Source organism: Opisthorchis viverrini (assembly GCF_000715545.1).
Source record: "Opisthorchis viverrini unplaced genomic scaffold opera_v5_147, whole genome shotgun sequence".
NCBI lineage: Eukaryota > Metazoa > Platyhelminthes > Trematoda > Opisthorchiida > Opisthorchiidae > Opisthorchis > Opisthorchis viverrini.
This window is the reverse complement of record NW_008751803.1, coordinates 531,668-550,487: the sequence shown is the minus strand read 5'-3', so window position 1 is coordinate 550,487 and position 18,820 is coordinate 531,668. Positions and strand designations below refer to the sequence as shown.

Below are 18,820 nucleotides of genomic sequence, written 5' to 3'. Positions count from 1 at the left end.
AATGAAAAATTCAAATGTACCATACTCAAGGCTGTCAAAATGCATCAAACGAGCATACAAGTGTCATCAAAATCCAATGCTTACTGAGGATACTGATATACCAAAATAACGTTTTACTCACACCATTTTAGAAATTTTTATGAAAATGTGGAAAAGGTTCGTTACGGTTAACCGAGATTTCCGCAATTCGGTCAAAGGATCCATACAAACTCGCAAACAGAGGATACATCTAAGGAACCATCAGAGTCTTACAGTCAATGTTTGCGACTTGAACCAACTGAAGGCGCACACCTTCAGAACGGATGCGGTCCGCTTACTGCCGATGAAAAAACAAAGTAAAGGTGCCAGTCAAGTTATGTTGGGTGCTGTCAATTTGATTTCTCCTTAACAGGAGCCATCCGAAAAGTCAGGGCTGGGTTCGAACCATGAGCCTGGTCAGTAGATTAGCACCGGTACCAAAAACTTGGAGTTGAAGTGGAGCCAGCAGAAATGAAACAGGTTTGGTGCAAACAAGTATCAATAAAACTGGAGATGACAACGATATGTACTAATTCGGATAAACGTACAGCCTTGCCATCATGAGATCATGACATGAGCAGAATTAGCATCATATGATCTTAACCTTCTAGCGAACCCGGATTATTCCATTTGAAGAACTCACATAATCGACTCAACAAACTGTTCATCCTTCTCCAAACTTTCCTTCATCTAAGCGCTTTTATCTATTCGTTATCAGGGGTGGCTACTGGCCTTTGTTCACTGTTGATGGAATATCATGGGAAACGTTCCGGAGGCATAAGCAACGGGTGTTTTCAGCAAGCTTCCTTACCAAAGAGTTCGTTTGATTGAGTGCCACGTGGAGAATTCGCTTATTTTTACGGTTAAACTTCATCCCAGCTCCGAAAGAGCACATAATTTCAAGGTGAGTTTGCACTGGCCAGATTCTGGTGGGATGTTTTCGCAAACTTTTACCAATTCTTTAGTGGCATCTCGTAACTTATTCACGATAGGTTATGGCACATCCCCTCGACATGACTGGACAGCCATCCAAGGGGAACTACCGAAGGTGCCACCAAGCCAAATTTTTATTGTAATTTTAGTGACGACTTTTGGTGATGATGATGATGAATGAGTTTAGGTTTATCGAACGGAACCTGGTTCAAAGCCTCATCAAGTTGACACTCTGGATGCACCAAATTACTGGTCCCGCTCTTGGGTGCCTCGGCGAACACGTACACGTCAACCGTGTGCGAACACACCTATGGGGACCGACTTATCGCTCTGACAGACACTCGGCTACATGCAGTCACTGCACTGCCCGCGGATGGCTCTGGATTTACAATAGTACACTTGTAATGAGGAACGATAGTAATATATCTCATCTCTCTGGTTTTTAACTGATAGCTTTCGATGTGGTTTATTGTCCGGCTAAGGTATTATTTGAAGTCACATCCAGCACGATGTGACTGCTAAGTGCAAAAGATGGTAAACAAATCATCGAACCCGGTGAAAACTGGGAGGGGGAGTGAGTTCAAAAGTGTGCTTGAATTTGGACACTTTGATCGTTAGATTTTCTGCTGCGACAAAGGAGAACATTGTTTTTACCCGGATAGCAATATATTTGGCAGAAAAATCAAAAGGAAGAAAGGGGGAGGTAGTAATAAAACTCATGTTTTCCCATATCGACCGACTGTGGTTTGAGACGAATTCAAGCGGCTGCCTCACACATTGCAAACGAATACACAGAAAGACCCCGAAGAGGGCACTCACCAGCTATCCTATACCTAGAGAGACCACGCCATACTCCCGTTTATTGACTACATCCCTCAAGTTAGGTCACAAACCTGACTAGATGCAACAGCTGTAAGTGAACTTTATACCGTGATTGGAGTGTTAGAAATGTATTTCTGCTGGTCAATTTGAGGGCCTGATGAATTTTCGAAATAGATTGGATAAAAGTTCCTGCAAGTAGTTTATTGGTGCATAAGAAGATAAAATGACCAACCATTGCGGTAGAAAAACGTCAACAAACCGGTTTCCGTCAAAGGATCCAGACCTATTTAATTCTCATATCTGTGATGCCTGATTGTGTGTCCAATGCACACAGTTCACGAGTAACCTATCTGACTCACGAGGGCTGTATTGACGGGTCCAAGCGACAAACTGGGCGAGATTCCGGTTTTGCTCAACCAATCACACTCCTACACAGACCAGAAAAGCGCGCGACATTTGTTTGCATACCGGAGTGACATGGGCGTCAACTTGGCCGCATGCATGAACCCGCCCACTTGATAAATCTATTTAATGTTGCAACGATGACAACCCCTGGAGTTCACAACTCCTCAGTGCACTCAATGTTTACAAAATATCCGAGATTTCTGAGCTCACATGCAGAGTTGAATTACTGGAAGTGACCTACCCAGCGTACACGACAGCTCTTAGTAAGTCTTTTATTGAGCATGTTCGGGCCTGTTAGGCCTATACATGTTTGTGCTATTTTCGTGATAGCAATCGGTCAGTGTCGGCCACGACAGGTACCAACATTCCTGAAGAAATTTTCGAGCGGTAGTAAACGGATAAATGATACCATAAGCTGAGCTGGTTGTGACGTGCATCGGTTTGACGTTTTTGCGCCGCAGCCGATAAAAACTTGTCCCGCAAACGATTGTAGTGTAACCGCCAACTGTATTCGACAAGAAACGACAACGAAAAGTGATATGCAAATGGTGAAAAACTCCTGAATACACTATTTGACAGGCTTTATCCAGCCGATGTGGTACTTGGCTTGCACTCAGAGCAACTTGGAAATGAAAGGAAACTCGGATGCGGGCTATCGGACGATCAGAGGAACCGAGAATGTGACCACACTAGCCAGTTCGTTGACCGACTCAACAGAAATCGGGCACCGTTCAGATCGTGCCCTTGGAAACCACATTGAGGATTAATGATCGACAAGAGAAGGTCAAATGAATCGTAAAAAACTGTAGTATTTTCAGTCAATGCTGATGACCTGGAACGATTTTGTGAGCACAGACACCCATTTAGGCTGGCAAAGGCAAGTAAGTGATCAGCCTTTTACAGGCGGAATGGTACTGAGAAAAGTCTGGATATTTTCGTTGCGATCCGGCCTCCAAGTTTTGGCCGGCAGGATAATCTTTTTGTTTGGCTGCCACTCGATGTAACTAGCACTCCCACCATTAGCTTCTATCCTTGGTTTCTAGAAGCACCTCAAGAGGCTTGCAACGAGCTAGAAAAGTCACTTTCCTATCCCGTTTCTTTCATTCCGCAAAATTCATTCAAATAAATTGAGATTGTAAGGCACTTCTCAAGAAGCATGTTGTGCTCTCTGTGATGATGACTGACATCCACGAAGCCGAGACCAAATAAACGATCCCGCCATGTTGACCTCTGTGGAGCTTGTTATAAACTGCTAACCATCGATCCAGGAGTCCCGGAATCGATAAAACTGAAGTCACTGACAGGCGTGATAAGACCAGATGTCTGATACGCAATTAGTGTGACAGAGTTTCTGCCGTTTTTTTATTAAAAGTGCTTTTGGAGTGAAATTCTTCGGCCTTTTGACCTACCTGTGGGCTGACGGATCCCTAATAATGTCTTCCGTCGCTGCCTATACAAAGAACAATACAGTGTAAGTGCGCACATACATGAAGCGATCATTTCTTTTGTGGGTTTTAGGTGACCGGATATCAGTTTCATGTGAATCGTGGTCTCAGTAAAGCGTGCTATGTAGGTTACATACAGCAACGGTTTTGAGGTTTTGTAACCAAACATTTCTTGGGGTGCTAGCGAAGAACGAAGATTCATTTAGGAAGCGCTCAAGCCTACTCATTAACCGCAGCGAACTTGCGTCACATGAATGTATGAAACAGCCCGTGGTCTGTCATCACTCGAAAACTCGCTACCAAGAATCGATAATCTGCAGTATGTGGTCATCAGGCATGATAACTTAAATGACCGGTGTCGTGTTTAGGTCCAAGTAATTCGGGCGATGATAGTAAACATGTGATGGTCAACTAATTGTTTTCTGAAATTTTCTAAGATTGCTAAGTATGTTCAGCCCTGTAAGTCACAGCTGTTCAGTTTCTTTCAGTTTGATAACAGAATACAAATAAAACTCAGAGATGGGCGGCGAGGCACAGTCCGCGCTTGAAAGGTCATTCCACTGCGACATGCCGTGGTCCACATGGCTGAACCTGATTGGTGAACCGACCTCGATAAGTGCTTGTGGGCTCATTGGTTAACAAAAAGTATTCTGATGAGATTCACAGTGGGAGACGTTGCAAACACAGCAAGTCGATGGTTTCAACGGAAGGCCGATTGAGGTCTTCGAGTCAAATCGTCTTGAACGGTTATTGGAACATGCTAGTGGGAAACAGGCAGCGTGTATAAATACAGCGCACTGTACACAAACCAAACGTGAACTCAGTCTACTAAACAGGTAGTAAAGTGAGAAGCGTCCGATTTCGAATGAACCTCTAGTTTATGGTATTCCCCATCCGAATCTATAGATCGGAAGCTGCCGGAATGTCCAGTATGATCGGTCGTGAAGGAACGGAATTATTTTTCCTTATTCGTGGTAGGCGGAGGTAAACAGGAATTTGAAGACCGTCCAATGATTCGCTGATTACACCGATCTGATAAGTTTCTAAGATGAATCCCATAGAGCACTAGGGGAATACCGATCAGTCTTTCTTGTTGGTTTACCAACCGAGCTTGTTGGTTGTATTGTAAACGTTTCATGGCTAATTGAGGTGCTCAACAATGCTCGGTTGGATGTTTCATCAATCTTCCCATACTACTTATAACGAAGATCACTAGCCTAGTTTCAAACAGGTCTAAATTGGGGAAACGACGAGGAAGCGTTCACGTTACATTGGCTTCGAGACAGGAACAAAGACTTCGATCTTTGTTTCAAAACTGTTAGTAGACTAGATCCCTTGGGTTGGAGGAAAGTTTGTCACATTCTGAGAAACCACGTGAAATTTCCAATGATGCATGCCTTAAACTATGCGGTCTACCGGCCTGGATCCGATGGTCATTTGACTATTCCTGATTTTGTCATATGGAAGGCCAAAACGGTCCACGGTCTGTAGTCTATCAATCAGTCTATCAATCCTTGCCAACTCGCCGCGGATGCTGTTCGCAGTTAACTCCTACGGGGGGTGATAGGCTATCGCGCAGAAAACGGGGGGATCCTGATCAATAACTGATGTACATTCGCAAGCCCCACAGGAAATGGGACAAAAACTACAAACACGGTCCAAGTGGACTGTTCGCACATCTTAAACGCCGATAACCTAAAAGTCCGAATGCCGACAACAAAAGAAGACAGTTTGTGCAGGATGACAAGGTCTCGAAAACTCCAACTGCAGCAACTGTCACAAGGATAACAGAAGATCAGCTGTAGAAATCGACATCACGGCTCTGAGAAGGGCTAACGATCAGACAGCACCTCAAAGTTGAGCATCTTTCAACTCAGATCCTACACTGCAGTAGACACGAGTGAAGCATGTTGCCTGCCCAAGGCTTTGTCGTGCAACTAGGAATTTGGAGTTAGAGGAGGATCACTAACACTGGGAACACAAAAATGATTCAGCTCATGTCTACCCTACTCTTAGTTCGCGCACAAGAGTTTGTTTTTTCCTGTCCATATCAAACAAATGGACGATCGGTGTGGCGCACAAATCTGTTTCTGTCTACCGCGAAACTTTCCTACGTGGCTTTTGTCCAAATTTCGCCAAGTATCAACTAACAGTTGTTGGCGACGAATGAAACGAAACGGGGAATAAGACGGTCAACTCACAAAGTAGGGTGGTTATTCAAAGCAGGTGGCATGGATAACGTGAAAAAAACAAGTTGATTTTACCAAACATATCAGCACCAAACATCGCAAGGACAGAAGGAGAACAGGGAAGCGATGAATGATGGGGAGACAAGCCTAGGACCGTTCTCTGACTAAGGTGGAACAGTGAGGAGTGGATAGTGAGAAAGAGCATAACTCGGTGGTCGATGGGCAAACAGACATACGTGTGAGGGGTAAAACGGCAAGTCCATTGCGAAAACAGCCAAAAAGAGTTCTATCAATAAAAAAACTAAACTGCACGCGAATTGACGAAGTTCACCTCAGCAAGGGGCAAAAGCGACGACAGGGTGTGAATTGCGAGGTAAAAGGAGACCCAAGTCCGTCAGAGGAAGATGTTGCGCACATTGAACGGGGACATGAAATCAGCTGTCATTGTTGGAAAAGAACTTCGAGTGGGGCAGAGAATTAGGACTAAATATGAAACCATACGGGACTCCAGAAGCTTTTTAGTTTCAAGGTAATCAGAACTTTAAAGACGCTGAGAGAATGATAAATAGCTGTACAATTGACCGGGAAATAGGGTAAACCAGAGTTTGAGGCTAGACAAATTCAAAACATGACAAGGAAATTGCGGTAACCGTCCCAGAAGTGGATGGATAGGAGATGCATATCACGGACAAATACCGATGACGATTGGCGCACAGATCAGTAAGAACCAAGGACACCGGCGTTGATCATATTTTTTGCTGGAACAGTTAATAATCGTTAGACAGCTGAGATCACAGACGCGAGGATAATGTGTTAACCACACAAGCAAAGTTTCGAATTGTAGTCCTAGCTAGAGCTATGCACAAATGAATGTTAGACCGTATTTGGCAATAATTGGTGGTAGATATATGGTATAAGAGAAGGACAGAAAGTGCATGCACTTGGTAGGGGTTGGCACTGGAGGGGACGCCAATCAACCGGAAGTGTACATCGTTGGACGAGTCTAAGATTGGTCAGATTGTGTGAAGATTCGTAAACACTGAAACTGGGTGGTGGAAGGTAGTAGTGAATCATCGGGAACTGCAATTAGCATTTAACCAAGCCAGCCCTTCATACAGACCGTCACCAGTGGTTGCGATTGAAGGTTGCACGTACCACAGTCGTCCTCGCCGGAGTGTGGTCAACATGAGTCGTTCTTGAATCTCCTCAGGTCGCATAGCTAAAGAGAATTTAAAGAGGGGGAGATATTTATTGAGTTGAGTGAGATACATAGGCCTCCTAAAGTAAGACGACTTGAATAGCCAAACGGCAATTACCATTTGGCGATATGTTCTATAAACAGTTACATTTGATGTCAACTACAAGCAATCGAAGGAAGGGGAGAGGATGGAGACGGGTGCACTGTGGATGCCAAGTAGAAGCGCGGAATACACAAGTCACATGATCCACACACGGTAATTGACAAGAATAAAAGGAAAAAAACAAAAGCGATTAGCTATGCGTGAATTTCATCTAAATCATAAGAACTGTCTGAGAAAAGGTGCGATAAAATTCGACCATATATGTATTTTGCATAAGTCCAGGATTTTGGTGATAGGCAATAGTCCAGCATATCGATCGTAATTTGTTGACAGAGTATCTGCATTGCGGCATGCATCTTCTAAGAGCGGTCTGTAATTGTGCAACACGGAAACATAATACTTCCGTACAGAGCAAATTGCTATCGAATGTAGTTCAGGTTGGATAAAATTACTCATACCGTCATACAAGACCTAAAAAAAAACTCAGCAGCAAAGTCACATCAAGTTCGCGAAAAACATCAACATCGGGATCTTCACCAACAACGCGCCAGCGCTTCATTAGGAAGTAATTTCCTACTCAGGAGTAGGAAGAAGGGAGGGGTGAGAACTCACTGAAAAAACGTATCCTTATAAAAAAAAGCCAGGATGAGGCATGTACACCTTCAGACATGTCGGAATTAGAGGCAACCAGCGGACTTGGCTCAGAATCCTTTTTGAGACATACCCAACACGAGCCCAGCGCACAACGACACACCAGGTTTAGCTAAGCGGTCCTTCTAGGAAGTGGTGGCATGATTACCACCCGGATGCCCAAAGACCTCACAATATCCAGCTTGATCGCGATCGTCTTTAAGTCAGGTCCCGTCCTCATCAGCGAGGATTAGGGCAATTTCTTCGATAAACGGTATTTAGGCACGTGTGGTACATATATCAACCACTGTAAACTGAAGAGATTTGTTTGCTGCTCTGCTGTTCCTGGTGACTATCAAATATTCGTGCAAAACTTGTGAATTTTGAAGATTGGGATGTCTCCTATTACGTTTGTCAGATGTCCTTAGACATTAATGCTATCTGATCACAGAAAAGTGGGGCGAGACAACTCAGTTGTTATAGCGCAAATTTACTGACCAGAAGGCCCGTGGTTCAAACTCACTCTCTGCATCTCGACTTCTCCTGTCTAGGCTTAGACAACCTACCAGTATCCCGTTCCTCATGCTTCCCTCGGGTGGCATGGCAGCTAGGCACCGAAAGGGTGTTACAACTGAGCGATTTTTTCATAGAAAGGGGCATATACAGTTGAGGGAGTCATAATAAAAAACCAAAGGGCACCGAGGACGCAGCAGTGCAAGCTAAACGAAATGGTACTCGTCACAATTATAAACCTAGCGGCAGTGGTCGCTAGAAGAATGTGCAGAACTTAAGCACGTCCGGTCAAATTACAGGCAGCTAAGTGATGTTTCTATCGGTCATACCTGAACGTCTAGCCCATGCCGCCTATCGTCAGAAGCATTGAAAATAAAAATATGCTGTGTAAACAATCCGTAGCAGATCCTCTAAAGCGACACACGGAAGTTGAAGCGGTGGTTTCGAACCTACGAGTGCTTACAGAGTACTAAATTTCTTGGTCGAGATACCCATCGATTGAATATTTCAAAAGTCCCTTTTGATCCCTAAAAAATCGGCGTAAACTGAAAGTATCCATTGTCATTTATTCAAAATACATGGGTAAAGTTCAAAAGAGGGATTTGACCCGAGGGCAATAAGCAGGCAGATAAACACGAAAGCAAAGACATACCATCGGGAAGGTCCTGCTTGTTAGCTAGGACTAGGATAACAGCATCTTGCATTTCTCGATCATTCGCGATCCGGTGCAGTTCTTGTTTGGCCTCTTCAATCCGGTCACGATCAGCACTGTCCACGACAAATATCAGCCCCTGACTGCCCATGTAGTAGTGACGCCATAACGGTCGAATTTTCTCTTGCCCACCAACATCCTGTGAAAAAGACATGGTCGAAATCCAGTACCGTACATATCACACACATACCCAGACGTTAAATCGGACATTTTTGTAGACCACTGTCTCCACATTAAACCCAACGGTTGGGATTGTGGTCACGCCATGACCAAGTTTGAGCCGGTAGAGAATAGCTAGTCATGTGAAGTTAGTCGTTCACATACACACCTACTTGTTTTGCCTGCGGCATCCAAACCCAGCATTAATACACGAATCTCCTTCTTGCCAAACAATTTTGAGAATAGAGCACCCATCACCGCTCACTACTTGGAAACGGCAGAAGAGAGTGACAAATCAGTTGGACAACAGAGTCAATGCAGCAGTAACTCCTGAAAGAAAAGATAAAGTGCGTTGAGAGAAAAATCGTCTTGATCGGGTCACGCAACTTGTGCTGCTGATAACCTAGAGATAGCCTTCAATTCCATACAAAGAACGTCACAAATGCATAAATCTACTTATTCTTGTAAGTCACAGCAGAAAGGAGCTCCGAAGGACTGACGAAACAAGCTCTTCCAATGTCACCCAGCACCAGTTAGTCATGATGAAGAGATGACCCAAAACAAATATAGCTTATCACAATCAAGACCGACACCGAAGAACCGGTTTTCGACCAGGTAACGGGCGTAGGTTTAAGGGATATATATTGGATCAGTCTGTAAGCCATCGCCTAGGATTCCCAAGTTTGTACTGCTGCGATTCGAGACATCGATAAAGGTGGCTCAATATCAGGGAAAAGGGAGAAGCGTAGTGAACAAGAGGGCGAAATCGACCTGCCTGTAACCTTCGAGCCTTGCGACACCTTTCGATGCACAGTTGTAATGCAAACTAAAGGGGGCACGAGGCTGTACAAGTCTAGAAAATAGCCAAGGATGGGGCAGAACTACCGTCTCAGTTGGTAACTCGCGTGATACTTGGTTTTAACTCCGGGCTTTATCCGACTTGTTTTCGTCAACCGCGAAGCCACTGGGACAAAAAGACACCTAGATGGGCGAAAAAGGCACTCGAGCCCCTCTACTATCTCCTAAAAACAAAACCTCACGAATAGGGGAGTCCAGGAAGAAATTAGGAACTATGGTGCCCTCGGACATGAGAAGTCTGCTGACGGCAGGATAAAGACGCTTTGGTTTGCGCAGTTTCGTTATGGAGGAGGGAAGTGTAAGACGGCGTATCACTCAGGTAAATTGGACACCAAATCGATTGGCAGTGAAACAGAGGGAACACCCTGAGTGGTCGGGGGAAGGGCCAATCATAACTGAGCGTGTTTTAGCTCGGAGCCTCTCGTCTGATCACGGTGATTCCAGCGTAACCTTGCGGATACTCCTGCGACTGTTCCGAAAATACGATGCTAGAATTTTTGTTTGCTGACCCGTAACAGTTCCAAGCTACCGCGTTTTCGATATATCATAGTAGACGGAACACTGAGTCAAAGATCAGAGTAACTACTGCGAACGTAAGTGGCAACTGGGGTTGAAGCACTTGAGATTTTGCCGTTTGATTATCGTTGCGTTGAATATATTCTCTAGAAAGTGTGAAAGTAGAACCAGCAAAGCTGAGATGCTCGGATGACTTGTGGAAGCTACTTACCCTCCGTAACAATGCTAGTTCAAAAACCTGATTCACAAGTCAAACAACAACATGCCTTGCAAAGCGCTTACTGTTCAACCCTGAACTGAGTAGAGACGCCCCAAAAGCCGTTAGACAATGACAATTGTAGAAGCCTTTACCAGAAAACCCAGCGGCGAAGAACCATTATTAACCCTGATGTTGCTGTCTCTGATGAGGATGAGGATCCCAGGACGATACAAACAAATGGTTAGTGACCCTAACATACACGGAAATGTCTGAATGTCAACCGCGCATCACATCCATTGCCTTCGCTGCACATATCTCTCATTCTCTGCCCTATCAAACAAACGGAACAACTGAAAGTCAATGAAATGGCTGAAATGCCGTCTCCAACACATGGCTGCCGCCCCATTAGTCTCTTTACCCGGCATCTGGGGCCAACGTACGTAGAGGCGAGATGGTCCAAGTAGTTAGAGCGCGAATTTACCGCCCGGAAGGTCCGTGGCTCGAACCCGACCTCTGCTTCTCGACTTCCCCTTTCGCGGCTTGGGCAACCTGGCAGCATCCCAGCCCTCAGGCACCGAAAGGGTGCTACAGCCGAACGATTTTTTTAATTGTCGAGAGGTAACACGAAACGACTGACTTGGGTGTCCACATAGCCCCCAAGGACGACATCAGTGCTTCATACCCGACGAATCGTATCAGACAGGTCTCATTGGAGTCGAACGCGATACCACAAGCAAACCGCTGGCACTAATGTAAACGCAATGGAATAAGATCAGAAGAGAGACAAGCAGAGACTAACAACCGGCCTAAGCTTGACTGCATAATGAGCACCGCAGCACCACAGTACCCCCAAAGCAATTACCAGGACGAAGCTTTCTGAGGAGTGCCAAACACATATGGCAATTGTAAGACAGAAGTCGGTTGGCTACTGGGACCATCGGCTCGCAAAATGAGAATCAACAGGCGTTGGGTAAAAATAAGAGCAAATGTAGGCAACTAAGTGGCTATCCAGAGTGATTACACTGATGACCGACGGGTCTGATCCGACTCAAGCGTGTGCTCCAACATACTACACAGATCCTTAGTGGCTGCACTCAACCGAGTTCGGCTTTTTGGAGGAATTCCGCTGGCGTCTGAATTTGACTTTGAGCAACAAAAGCCTTCAAGCCTGTGCAGATGACAACTCCCCAAAATGCTTTATCAAGTGTTAGGTATGGCAGAGATCTGAAACCAAAATTGCTATCGCAGTAGCCGTCCTTGTGTTGGTGTTCCATTCATCCACTGATCATAAGTGAGTTGTTTATTGGTTGTTCGTGGGCAAGATGGCCCAAGCGGTTAGAGCGCGAATTTGCTGACCGGAAGATCTGTGGTTCGAATCCAACCTCTGCCCCTCGACTTCCCCTGTCTAGGTTTGGGCAATCTGGCAGTATCCCAGCCCTTGTGCAACCTTCGGGTGGCAGCTAAGAACGGAAAGGGTGTTACAGCTGAACGATCATTAATTATTATCATTGTTTAGAAATTCGGTTTTTAGCTGTTCGTACTACGGGTACTTGGGTACACTCAGTTCAGTTGAGCCTGTCTCGTCTTGGAGACTTTGTTCAGGGTTCTGTATAATAAAAACGAAAGGATATTACGCTAGCAGTGTAGATGAAACCTGTCAAGCGTTCCACTATGGCGTCGGAGAAGCGTCCAAGTCTTGGCGCCAAGCATTGGCAAACATCTCAGCACACTGGGGCTCGGTATAGCTATGGCTAAGGCACGAAGCTATTGATCCGTATGGTCATGGCTCCAAACCGACTCTGGCTTCCCGGTTGCTTCCGTCTACGCCAAAAAAAAAACAATCTGGTAGTACCGTCCATCTTGTAACTCCTGCGGGCTGCGTAGCACCTAAGCACCGAAAACATGCTAAAGTCGAACGAGTATTTATTACAATATATTCCAGTCCATTTCAACCTGTGTCCATGGCTACACTGTAGTTTCTCCAAATGTTTATATGAGCGATGAAGTTCAGCGCTTACTATGGAAACCTGAACAGTTGGTTCGGTACCGACTGTAAAACCTCTGTTGCTGGAGTGACAGAGATACTTACGGCACACCATGCAGGGTGACCGTCCGTGATTCGAACCCGACATCTGCCACTCGACTTCCCCTGTCTAGGCTGGGGCAACATGGCAGTATCCCAGCCTTCATGCCTCCCTCGGGTGGCATGGCAGTTAGGCACCGAAAGGGTGCTACAGCTGAGCGACTATTTTTTAGACACTGCCGAGGTAAACACTCGCTACAGTGGTTCCAACAATGGCAGATCTTTTGCCAGTGTAGCTTCGTTTCAGCCAGGAAGCGGTTCAAGTTAGATAAACGACCGCCCAGACAGTGGTACTGTATTGGTACAGTTTTGGGGATGACGAAACGTCTTACGAAAATAAGAAACAAACACAACGTTGCCTCAGCTGTGCTAACTGCAACCTTTGCAGAGGTGGATCATTCCAAGGTCAAGAGATTCGACTTATTTGTGGCGGCCTTGGAATCCTGCGGGGAACTTTAGTTTCCTGGTTGTATAAATCCTAATTTTTATTTCTCCTCTGAATAACGTTCCACTTGAGAGTCACTGTGGATCCACTATGGATAAAGCCTAGCCTTATGTGTTCAAGTCTTCACATTTGAGCTTAATCATCGGCGGATTTCTGCCCCTGTCTAAATCAGAGAAGTGCTGTGCTGAACTGGGTTCTAGTGAACAGTCGTCTGTGCGCCCTCTCGTTATCCAGTTCAATCAAGTTTAGCGCCACTCAACATAAAAACCTACGCAGTTGTGATAAGGAGGATAATTCTTACCGCAACTTATCCGGACTCAATCGTCGAACGCAAGGCAGTGATGTAGTCCTCATTGCTAGTGATGTGAGCACCAAGGTCAGTCGTCTGAGCCCTTTGGAATTACATCTGGGTGATCGATTCGGCGTCAATGCTCACCTCACGAGAAACGGACAGCAATACCTCCAGCTTTGCACTGACTGCCAACTATCTCCAACCAACATAAATGTTCAACATAAACGATAACACTCTGTACCCGCCAATAAATTGGACCACATGACCACCGATAGAGAACCACGATTCATGACTGCCGTTCCTTCTGGGGAACAACTTGAGGGAGAAGCACTCGTCCAGAGTCGCCTCTCTCTACGTTTCCCTGGACCGCTTAAGGTGCGGACATATCGCTTGGCAACTGAGAGATTGGCAGATCCGGGTGTTAGACGAATCTACCAGAATCCTCTTCTATGGTCTCTTTCAAATGCTTCACCATCAGCTGTGAACGCATAATGGGACGAGACTGCCACCTCTTTGCATAATGCTGGGAATTTTGCTTGTGGCACGGCACCACCAAGCGCATGCAAGCACCGGATATCAGAACGAACGGTAGTATTGCTTAAATCCCCGAGAAACATCCCAGCCGGTCTCGAAGACAACTCGGTGCGAAATATCAGATGTCAAGTGAAAGTGAGCGTGCGAGCCGACCGTGAAGTATGGTGGACACAGAAAGCCAAAGAAATGGAAGAGGCCCAGAAAGCCGGTAATGTCCGGAAATTATTTCAGTTGATCCGTGCGACTGGCCCCCGGAAACCACCTGTGAGCGAAACCATCAAACATCAGAATCGAACGACCACCTCGAATAAAGAATAACGCCTCGACCGGTGGGCTGAATAATTCGAACAACTGTCGTGGCCACCAGCTGGCACTCATCTACAGCCCACAGGCGAAGTAGAACCCTAGATGGTGAACGTGGAACCACCTACTGCCTCGGAGGTTTACGACCGCATATGTTCCCTCAAGCGCCACCGAGCTCCCGGTCCGGATGACCTTCCACCCGCACTGTTCAAAGACGGGGATGAAGTCCTCAGCCAACGCTAGTCTGGTCTGATTGTTTGTATTTGGGGAAAGGAGTCTGTCCCAGATAACTGCAGAGTCATTCATAACACCCATTTTCGAAAACTGGTTCGTCGTGAGTGTGGTAATCACAGGGGAATCACCTTGACCCCGGTCATAACGAGACTGCTGGCGTCAGTTGTGCTTCGTCGCCTTACGGTGGCTCGTGAGATACTGACTCGAGAGCAGCAAGCGGGATTCCGCCCTGGTAGGGGTTGCGTTGAACAAATCTCCACACTCCATCAGGCGCTAGAACAACTTCATACGTATAAGCAACCCACAATTATGGTATCAATCGATTTCCGAGACGCATTCGACTCACTTGACTGATTCTTTCCTTTAACATGCTTGCCCACCAAGAAATGCTCCGGAAGTTTGTAAACAAAATACGTTCTTTGTATTCCCAAACTTCCAGACATGTGAGAGTGCACAGGGAGCTCTCCAAAAGCTTCTGTATATAAAGCGGTGTCCGTCAGGGATGCCTACTATCTCCATTCCTTTTCAACTTTGTGGTCGATGAAATAGTGAGACGAACTCTGGAGGGCCTCCAAAACCCCGGTGTTCAAATAGCCTGTGAAGAAAACCTTTTCGATGTGGAATACGCAGACAACATCATTCTCATCCTTAAAGAGAAGGTGCAAGAATTTTCGGATGACCTGACCAAAGTCATCTCATCCTTTGGTATGCACTTTGCACCTACAAAGTGCAAGGTCATGCTCGTGGCCATGCAGTCACTGGACGCGCTACTTACAATCCAGGGAGAGGTACTGAAAGTTGTGGAGCATTTTACTTATCTTGAAAGTCCTACTAGTTCTGATTGTGGTGTGACAGATGAGGTCAATACATGGATCTGCAAGGTCCGGGTCACGTTTTTACTTTGAGACACTCATGCTGTCAGAATGGTGTATCCCTGAATCTCAAGGGATGTGTGTATCAAGCCACAGTGCGGGCTGTTTTGTTGTATGGCTGTGAGACTTGGCCTACTCGAGCAGCGGAACTGAGACGTCTTCAGGTGTTCGACAATAGTTGTCTCAGAACCATAGCTCGTGTGGGTTGGTGTCGGCGTATCCGTAACGAGTTTTCGGTTTTGCAACGAGTACGTCCATTGAAGAATGTGTTTAGGATCAGAAGCTGTGTTGGTTTGAATATGTGTTGTGTATGCCAAGCCGTTTGCCAGCGAGTGTTTTTCCACGCCCAACTCAGAATGGCGTAAGCAGAGAGATAGCCAATCCCTGACTCGGCAGAGGGGTATGAAGGAGGTCACGAAACGCTTAGGTGCTGTCGGTGCTACTCGCCTTCCAGGATGGGAACCACGTGATCCCCACTGCGCCTGATTGGAGACACTACAAGACATGGTTGCCAACCGATGTCCGTGGCGTTCTTGTGGTCAGTTTCTGTCCAGATTGCCTGAGTGAATGTCTGGAGGTGTGTGTGTTAAGCTAGTACTAAGTCCCTCCCCCATCCACCTTTATTCTTTTCTTTACATTAAGGCTTTCAAATAAATCATGGTTGTACGGCAGTGAAGCATCGGTGTTGAACACTGATGTCATGCTGTCGATGATGATGATGATGATGACAACCTGACTCCGATTATACCATGGTGAAAGGCTGCCTGGCAGTTCGCTTCCCTTCAAACCAACGTGAGTTGGAAAAAATCATGTCGATCTATTACCTTCAAAGAACTACCACGGATCAGCATTATCGACCTGAGCTAGCTCAACTTCTCCCTGCAATGAACCAAAAGGGGTAGCGTGACACGAAATCAACGCACGAGTTTCGAAGGCCAGAATTGCGTTTGCCAATTTGTGGGGTGAAGAAGTCATTCCACCGGGTCTCAAGGTGTGTGTCAAATTACACTGCAAGCTGTACTGTTGTACGGTTGCGAGACTTGGTCACTTTGGAAGGAGGTCAGTGGTTCAAACCCGACCTCTGCCTCCTGACTTCCCCCGTCTAGGCTTGGGTAGCCTGACAGTGTCCCAGTCCTAGTGCTTCCTTCGAGTGGCATTACAGCTAGGCACTGAAAGGGTGCTACAGCTGAACGATCTTTTTTCACACTTCATAGTCATCATCCGAGACAACTTCACGCTTGCGAACCGTGGGATGTTGATGTAAGACTGGGTAAGATCAAATCCGGATCTCATGTTTCTGGATGAGACGACAAAGATATCTATATGGTGATCTCGCTAAAGACGATAATTCTAGCTGGAGCAGGAAGGCAAGAACTGTTCTTGTCAATAGGCACTATCATCTAACCTAAAGTTACAATCTTGACATGGTGGTCGGCGAGAGGCCTCGGTGGTTAGAGCGCGAACTTACCGACCAGAGGGTCCGTGATTCGGACCCAATCTTTGCACATCGACTTCTGCCCAGACTTGGGCAACCTCGCAGTATCCCAGCCCTTGTGCTTCCTTCGGGTGGCAGTTTGACACCGAAAAGATGCTACAGCTGAACATCGTCGGGCTTGATCGTTGCAATGATCTCGCGGGTCGAACTTGCTGGATTTTCGTTCCACAAAGTGTAACCATGCCAGGAAGGCCAAAGGGAATAAAAATAAATAAATAAATCGTTCAGATGTAACACCCTTCCGGTGTTTAGCTGCCATGCCACCCGAAGGGAGCACGAGGGCTGGGATACTGCCAGGTTGCCCAAGCCTAGACAGGGAAGTCGAGAGGTAGAGGTCGGGTTCGAACCACGGACCTTCCGGTCAGTAAATTCGCGCTCTAACCACTTGAGCCATCTCGCTCCCAAAGGAAAACAGTCAGGCAAACAGCAGCGAGACCCGACACTACGAGTATTCGTGCTACGAGACGGTCTGGGGGGTCATACTGTTCTCTGTGATAGGAGTGTGAAGGCAGTAAAGTATTTCCCCAGGCGAACAACATGCCCATATTCGTAGAAGCAGCGATACTACCTTTCCCTAAGGAGAGACGGTTTAGAAAATCTCGACCTTAAAAACCACACACTCCGATCACCCAACGGTTTACCATGACCATCGATGCATTATTCAATACGGTCAAAAGACTTTTAAGACAGAGAGTCTGGTGCGAGATGGTCCAAGTGGTTAGAGAGCGAACTTACTGACTGGAAGGTCCGTGGTTCGAGCCCGACCTTTGTCTCTCGACTTCCTGTCTTGGTTTGGGCAACCTGGCAGTATTCCAGCCCTCGTGCAACCTTCGCGTGGCATGGAAGTTGGGTACCGAAAGGGTGCTACAGTTGAACGATTTTTAATGATTTCTGGTGCTGCTCAAAACGCACGTGCTGTGCGAAGTTGAATCAGGAGTAAGAGGATAATAGCCCGGGTTAGGCCAACACCATGCAGCTGACAAGGCCAGACTTTTGAGTCAGAGGATAGCGGCAATCCCCGAACGTAACCCCAAATCCGCCCACCGCCTTGTAGGTCGGACTTTCGAGTCAAAGGCTCAAGGTTGAGTACCTCAATCAAACCCCGTCTCTCGACCTGGGCAACCGAGAAGTATCATTTCCCCGCACCTTTTTCTGTCCACCAATGTCCTTCTCAGTCCCCTTCCCATCACAAGATAATAATAATCGTTAAGCTGTAACACCATTTTGGTGCCTAGCTGCCATGCCACCCAGGGGAAGCACACGAGCACACACAAACAAACGTCGCTGTGTCAGTTGATTGTCAGTTATCTGACCAATGTGCTTTATGCATCAGGCTGACTATTAACAAAACCTACTAAACCGACGAGATCCTCTCTACATAGGAGCCTCTGACGTCCGTGCTCTGTGTCAGATTGGCAAACAGACAATAGTCACTGAGACCTTATACACCCTTAAAACTGGTGTATACTGTCTCCAAAACACGCATACAAGACTCAAGCATGGCTATGCATGTCAGAATGTTAAACGAGCTCTGCTCTTTCACATTTCTGCCTCTGTGTGTCTGGCGATCAAGAAGCGATGACGTGGTAGAATATATGGAGTAGTTGTACTCAGCCATAGAGCTGAGCGCACTTTATTGGATTGGATTCCAGTGAACACGTGTGTGCCTGTTTGTAGTGTCGGCACATATCCCGAAGGACTAGAGTTTTGAAAGAAAGGAAAAGAGAGATGAACGAAGTGATTAGAGCGCGAATTTACTGACCGGAAGTTCCGTGGTTAGAATCAGACCTCCGCCACTCGACTTCCCCTGTCTAGGCTTGGACAACCTGGCAGTATCATCATCATCATCATCATCGACAGCA

The 18,820-nt window shown here is 46.3% G+C and overlaps 1 protein-coding gene across 1 annotated transcript in view; it reads right to left on the bottom strand.

The window, feature by feature from the left end:
• Nucleotides 1-5,831: 5,831 nt before the first annotated feature.
• T265_06795 (hypothetical protein) overlaps nt 5,832-18,820 on the bottom strand; it is a gene marked incomplete at both ends in the record, with an annotated part of 19,721 nt that continues 6,732 nt past the window's right edge. Inside the window, 3 exons of the mRNA XM_009172160.1 lie at nt 5,832-7,031; nt 8,909-9,107; nt 9,159-9,457. Of these exons, the coding sequence (XP_009170424.1) occupies nt 6,883-7,031; nt 8,909-9,059 (300 nt within the window). The remainder of the gene's footprint in view (nt 7,032-8,908; nt 9,108-9,158; nt 9,458-18,820) is intronic.